Below are 7,355 nucleotides of genomic sequence, written 5' to 3'. Positions count from 1 at the left end.
CATTAGGTACAGCGGAAGTGCGGAGCGCACAAATGAAACCCGAGTATTTGTGAACTGAGCTCTTACGAAGTCATACATATCAGATGGTAGGAAATCAACTTTCTGGCATGTGGAAGCAGCTTTCAACATAAAGTCCAGTTGTACTATTCATAGCAAGGACGTAGTAAGTCTTGTTTTGATCTGACTTCCCAAGAAGCATGTCTTTCAGCAAATATTTATGATGCTGAAGTCAAATGACAAAAAGGTATTTGTTCTCTCAATTTTTTTTGTACATAGAACTTAAATAGTGGCTAGAAAGTGACCATTTCAAATTATAAATGAAAATTGTATTGTTTATTAAATGTGAAAACATGTACCCAAGAAAACCTTTATACATTTTTATGGCAAGTTTTCCCATTACATGAGAGGCTTCCTTACATATTTTAAGCTTAAATGAAGAACAGTGACCAAACAGAAGTTTGGACTAAAATTGCAATGCCGTTACCTATGTTGAGGGAAACTATGACTGCACAATTTAAAACAAGATGAAGGACACGTTCACAAAAATAGTTCATGTAATAGTGAACAATGCTCTAACAAAATAAGAAACAGAAGAAAGCCAAATCTGTTCCACATATCAATACTATCAATACATAAACATGCTTCTGCACTGGTAAAATTTGAAAAATAAAATGTCTGCTTAGGAAAGACTTAATTTGAGATTCTAGACTGTCCACGCTCAAACACTGTTTAAGCATATTAGCGGTCCCACTGTTCTGAAAAAACTACTTGTGTTCTTAAAATATGCTTAAAATTGAGAATGTATAAGCTTTATTTCAAACAAATATGAATGTGTTTCAATGTGCTGTCTGAGTAGATGGTCCATTTATGTACTTTAAATTTGTTGCTGTAATTTGTTTCCAAGATGACAGCACTGGTAGATAATTTGTATGCATGCATTCAAAGCAGTATTTTACATCAGTTAGGACTTCTTCCATCTGTTTTTCAGGTTTAAACATAATTTTCTGAATTTCAACACATCTTTTGTGTTTTAGTCTATAGTGTATACATCTGCCAATAAAGTCACACTTCAAATACACTATTTTGTCCAGTTCAGGGTGAAATCCTGCAAACAGGGACCTTTTGCTAGTGGTTTCATCAAACTTTCAGTAGGACAACTGGTATGAACAGCAGCTTATAGGACTGAGCCAATAATGTCTGGAAAGCAGAGGAAGCTGCACACTTAAAATTTAAATCTATCTCATTTATATTTGAGTGCACTGAATTTTTATAGTTGTTTCATACCATTAAATCCTGAATTAGATCCTTTGTGTGATCAGTTTGTTTGAAGAGAAATGAGCTGTCACTGTAGTAGGAGTTTTTTGGTTTTTATTTGAAAGACATGCTTCATCAAAATCCCCATCCTTAGGGTCCACCCAAACCCAAGCCTGTTTGGAAAAGGAGCACTGTATCGTCACTTACAGTGAATTAAAGAAAAATAATTTTACCTATACTGATCTGCTTTTAATCATTAAACTCTATTTTAAGATACTCTCCAAATGCAAATGTGTAGGGTCAAATCTTGAAGAATTCAGCCCACATTTAGCAACAACAACAACAAAGAACCAGAGATGTCTAGGAGCAGGAGATAATACTTAAAAATAATTAACTGATCTGAGAAACAGAAATCAATGCAACATTTATCAGCTGAAAATTCATTTTAACTAGTAAAGGAAAAAAGAATAAAAAGTGTAACACTGAATATTGTAACAGCTGGTCCCTCATTAAATTACCCATCTAATTCCAAATCCTCTTTACATGCAGTATTTCATTTGCTAACCACAGAGCAGGGGAAAATTCAAATGATTTTTAGCCAGTTCAAGAAGCTATCCTTCTGATGCAGAGATTCTAAATTGCTATCCATAAAGAAGCAAGCTTCCATTCACTTCCTATTTTGAATTATTTAAATTAAATAATCAGTCTACACACTTCTTGCTGTGTTTTAAAGGCAGAGCGATGGCTGGATGTCTTCATGTGCCTAGTCATGGGATGTAGGGCTTTTAACCTTGTATTTTGTAAATCAAAATGAGAGCAGGCTGGTAAGTCTGAAAGTTATTACTTTATCTGAATACACAACACATTGGTGGTCTACAGTCTAATCAGAAAGCTTCTAAATAAAAACTGACAACAGTAGCATTCAGTGGACTGAATGACGACTTACTGATCTGGACGCTGCCCTGTTCCGTCACTTTGAAAAGCCAGTCACTCCTAGTCAAGCTTGAGGCACAGTCCACTGGACAGTGAAAGGTGTGTCAAAGACTAGACTCAAGGTTATTGCAATGTTTTTCACATGCACCAAAATCACTCTGCAATGAAGGGCGGAGAACACCGTGTTCAACTGCAGTTCTTGCACATGCTCAAACAATTAATAAAATAATGCAACCTATACAAGTATCAGTCTTTTTTTTTTTTAAAAAAAAAATGCACGTGTCAGGCCGCATGTGTGATTCATACAGCTTTTTGCTTGCCCTGCCCCCATTCCTTTCTCTACAAGACTTACATATAGAAATAAAATCCAGGTATGAATACTCTTTTTCATGGGTTTATGTAGCAAGTAATATACTTGTTTCATTGAAGTGCATCAGAACTTGAGCTGATTTCTACAAAGCCAGAATTTTTGCCAGAGTTCTTACAGTAAGAGAGATTCATTATCTTGCTATTTCTGCTTCTTCTAAGACTCATTATCACTTGTTTTAAAAAGCCTTATTTTAAATTTGCTTGAAAGACCCATTTAGGGGATCATGATATATTTATTTTTATATTAAAGAGAAAAATCTATCTAAAAACCCGCTGTAAAAAAACTGTCCTGTATCACTTATGTTAATATTTCTCCCAGAGCTGGACAAGTTCTGGTATTATCAATAATGCTGTTGCATAAGCATGGAAGTAAATAGCAGTCACATTATACATTGATACCTAGTGCAATAGAAACATAAGTGGGAGTAAAAACTTAGTGCTTGCAAATAATCTTTCTTTCTGTACTAAAACTCCTATTATGACAAAAATCCTGTAAGGATTTATTGCCAAAGAAAACAAATGAACAAAAGGCTTTAAAGAAATTTAAAAACTAAAGGAATACTCATACGAAGTTCAATATTTAGCATGTAAGATTGTTTTCTATGGTTCAACTGCAGAATCTATGCATGGTTATGATCACTTGATCTTACCGATATGCACATAAATCACTTTACCGATGTATGTAAGCACAGGTTCATTCCCTACAAAAAGCAAGGTGATTACATTTATCTATATATGATAAAATTTCTAATAATAAGATATGCACTGAATATTCAAGCAGATCTCTCAAATCTAAGATTTTGCAAACTTGCACATTATTTATCCCACTACTCTGTGGTGCTACTTACGTATGAGAAGGGCTGGATGTATATAGTAACTTGCAGTATCAGGGCACAGAATGATAGCCTACAAGAAGTAGGGCCCAACACCGTTTCTTTTAAAGCCAGCAATATTTTTGCTGAGATTAATGCTGCAAGATCAATGCAACCATGTTTAATTAAATACAAGTGTTTTGAAAAGAAAATGGGAAAGGGGAAACAAAGATATGCTGGCAGCAAGAAAAAATACATAGAGGGGAGTTCAAAAGAATCACAGAAGAAAAATCATGCACCTGAAAGGAGTTCTTAATTTAGGATAACATATTTTGATGGCAGTGCATTTAAAGGGACTCTTATTTCTGCACTCTTATAGGCACAGTGGTCACACTTTTTCCTTAACAGATGCCTATAACCTAAACTATTGCGTTCAGATGTCAAATTCAAAAAGAAAATAATTTCACTTTCTAATTGATACTAAGCCTTGCTTCTGCTTAATTTTGCCAGAGTGAGAAGCTCCAGTGGCTGCATACAGGCTCTCATGTCAGAGGGCTCTCAGTGATGCCATCCAGGCCAGTTGCCATGTGGTCCCTGGCCACGCTACGAGCCTGCAGGAGTGCCCTGGCTTGGCTTGGGACAGTGCAGGGTGTTCCCTAGGGACACAACAGACCCAAGATGCACTTACGAGTTTAAGAGCTCGCTCAAGGGCACACTTACCTGGTGTGTGAATGGGTTTTAGCACCTGATGCATAGTCCAAATTCATCTATCTTAGTCCAGTTGCAGTGACATCATATGACTGAAACTGGGCAGAAAAGAGTCCTGAGGTCCTTCTTAGAAGGCTATGAACAAGGACAATATACATGCCAAATGTAGGTTGCAAGGACACCTGAATTTTGCACTATTCATGAAAGAAGCTGGAGTGTACTGGAGACATTGCCACTGAAACCAATGGTATTAGTGATGACAGTCAAGTCCAGAATCTCAGAAACTGAGATCTGATTTTATCTTTTTATAAATTAAATCAATAGTAGGGGGCTTCTGTCATGTCTTGAGACAGTAACAAACTCTTTTTCAATGATATGCAAATGAATTCAACCTTCATAATCACTGGGAACAAAGTCAAAAAAAAACATATAATGACCATTCATTTTATGAATACAACTGATCAAAGCAATTATTATTAACAAAAAGTAATGTTACCAAAATCTTTGATACTCTAACATCACTTTTAAGTGTCTATCTCCAAGAGTTTCATCTTTGAACAGTCCAAATAAGAGAATAAAAAGTATGACATCTTTTTATTTTTATATATATTTTTGTATTATATATAAAAATAAAAATGAGTGAGGAGATTGTGGTATTCCTTACACATCCAGTTAACATGCATTTACCTTCATAATTAGCCCATTACATGAACTTCTTCATCACAATTTCATGAAAAAAAATCTCCTTAGACTGCATGGACATACCATATCTCAGAACTGTTTCCTCTACGTAAGTGGCTCTTCTGTATGCTAACTCCAAGGTAAGAACTTCACTCTTCGTCTGTGACATGAATTTTACTTCCGTCACTTTGTACTGACAGTGCTGACCATCAATCTTTTGACCACTACACAACTGCAAATTTTCATTTTCTTAGGGGAGCTGGAAGTCTTTAGAAACGAAATTTACTATAATACAGGTTTTCAAACTTTGCTCGAGGAGACTGGGGACTGCTTCTAGAAGCCATTTTTTCAGGGCCATATGCCTCTTCTCAATTCTGTCTCAAGCTTTCATGTGCAATACATTGACCTCCTTATAAAATGGCTCAGACCTTTGTTTCTCTTCAATCGGTGGCAAAAGATAGGACCTTCAGAAGACTAGTAGTCACAAAATGTTCACACAGTCATTCTGGTTCACAGAAATGACTGCTTACTGGAAAGTCTGTGGGGAATTCATTCTGGTAAACCTAGTAAAAATACATATTGAAGTACCAGGGTGATCTGATTTTCTGCATGGGCTTGGGAGATGCTGTTTATAATCGTGACTTTGGATCGTTATGATTCAGCTCAGAACCATTAAAAAGGGGGAAACATAATGGCAAATTGTTAGAAAAAGTTTCAGTAATAAGGACTCTACTGTATTTCCACTAACTACCACCCCCTATGGAAGATCATGCTAAATAGAAAACTCTTTTCCAAGGGCAGAAGAAGCCCTGACACTTTATTGCTAGATTCTATAGCAACTGGAGCTCACTTACAGTAACCTTATAGTACTCTATATAAACTGAGAAGCTTGTATCAAATTCAGGCTTCCATTTAAAATAGATATTGCAGATATTAGGCTTCAATTAAAGAAGAAAAATAACCTTCAGTGCTTCTTTTTTAAAGGCAAAGTATAAAAAAAAATCACCAAACTAGGTGAGAATTATTAAATTTCTCCAAAAAATTAAGATGAGCTTTCTTCTATTTCTTGAGACAGTACAGTTTGTGATTCACAGGGTAAATGGTATCAAACACAAGTTAATGAAAGCTCTTATAAGCAATTTTATTCCTATCCATAATGGCAGACATTTACAAAATCAGAAGAATTTATCATTTGAGTTCACCTTAAAAAATAACTTATAAAGCAGTGATATATGCAACATAAAACAGTTCAGGAGGGGAGAGGGAAAGCAAATTTTAATAATTAAAATGTAAACGTGGAAAAAAAAAAGATGGAATAGAAGTCCCTACTTCTCATTTCTACTTAAGATGCCATGTGATAATATTTTACAATGTCCTGCAGGCCTATATATGTATGTGTGTATTTCTATATCACACACACGCATACATATACACCAACCCATACATGTACATACACAGATAATTGTTTGCAGTTCCATCTTGGGCAGCTCTGTTATGCCACTCTTTACAGTTGTCTCAATCACGTTTGGGACCCACTTTCTTGACAAAACTGGGGAGATGGTAGAAAAAAATGGTGGGTCTGATTGTATCTGAGATCCTTTTGTTAAACTGTACACTGGGACGAATAATTTTCTTCTGTAGTAGCTCTCTGAAGAGGGCCAACTCACTGTGGTCTTCATTAGGAGACTTGGTAACGGATCACACACTCATTGTCATGCTAGGGGAGTACTGAAAAAAGAGGAATTCACATTTTAACAACAGTTCTTTCCCAGGTTACTAAAACCACTTCTGGAGCACAGCCATGAGTTTAAATGTCAACAGGCTATTTGAATTTTCTCCTTAATTTGTACTGTAGCATGTGATAAGGCTGTAGTTCAAATTCTGGTATCACAACTTCTGTTATACTTTATCATTACGTAAAAATATAGCTATTGATGAGGAAATCAATTCACTTGAACTTGGTTTCGGTGCTGGGTACTGCAACTTGGGTATTGGGGTGAATCAGTATTTCACGGATGCTTTTCGTACCTTTTACTTGTCAATATTGACTACTGGGGGGATTTAGTTGGGCAAATAGCTAGTCTCAGACTGACCAGAGGTATTTGTTGTTTCTTGAACCATATAGCTATTTTGGGGGGCTTTTTATTTCTTGATTGGAAAGAGGGAGTGAAGATACATCTTGCTGGAATTAAAACAGGCTTAAAATAGGTTTTAAATTCTGTACTATAGATCTTATGAGGGAAGCTGAATCAAGCATCAGTGGTCATTCTTCTTTATGTGAACTGAAAATCCAGTCACCACATTACACTATTATTGTAACACAAATTGAACTCCAGCCCTTAAACAAGCTACAGTTGCCCTCAAGTTAGCAGTACTTCATTACAAATAATCAATGGGACACCAAAATGTACATTTATATTATTTTAATTCTTATTTTAATTGACATTTGCAGACTGCAGAAGTATTTAATTGGCTTGAAATCTTCTAAGTAGAGGAAAATGTTCAAATGCAAGAAGTGTTAGTGTGATGAAAACTGATGCAAGAAACAGAATGGTATTAATTTGCCTTTGCAAAAAACAGATACATAATAAAAAACTG

At 35.6% G+C, this 7,355-nt stretch overlaps 1 protein-coding gene across 4 annotated transcripts in view; it reads right to left on the bottom strand.

Moving 5' to 3' along the window:
- Positions 1-311: 311 nt before the first annotated feature.
- SSBP2 (single stranded DNA binding protein 2) overlaps positions 312-7,355 on the bottom strand; it is a 188,100-nt gene continuing 181,056 nt past the window's right edge. For all 4 annotated transcript variants that reach the window (XM_062600326.1, XM_062600325.1, XM_062600324.1 and 1 more), the window contains one exon: positions 312-6,485. In XM_062600326.1, the coding sequence (XP_062456310.1) occupies positions 6,456-6,485 (30 nt within the window). In that variant the 3' untranslated portion in view covers positions 312-6,455. The remainder of the gene's footprint in view (positions 6,486-7,355) is intronic.

This window comes from Rhea pennata, chromosome Z (genome assembly GCF_028389875.1).
Source record: "Rhea pennata isolate bPtePen1 chromosome Z, bPtePen1.pri, whole genome shotgun sequence".
Classification (NCBI taxonomy): domain Eukaryota; kingdom Metazoa; phylum Chordata; class Aves; order Rheiformes; family Rheidae; genus Rhea; species Rhea pennata.
This window is presented reverse-complemented; position numbering and strand designations above follow the sequence as displayed.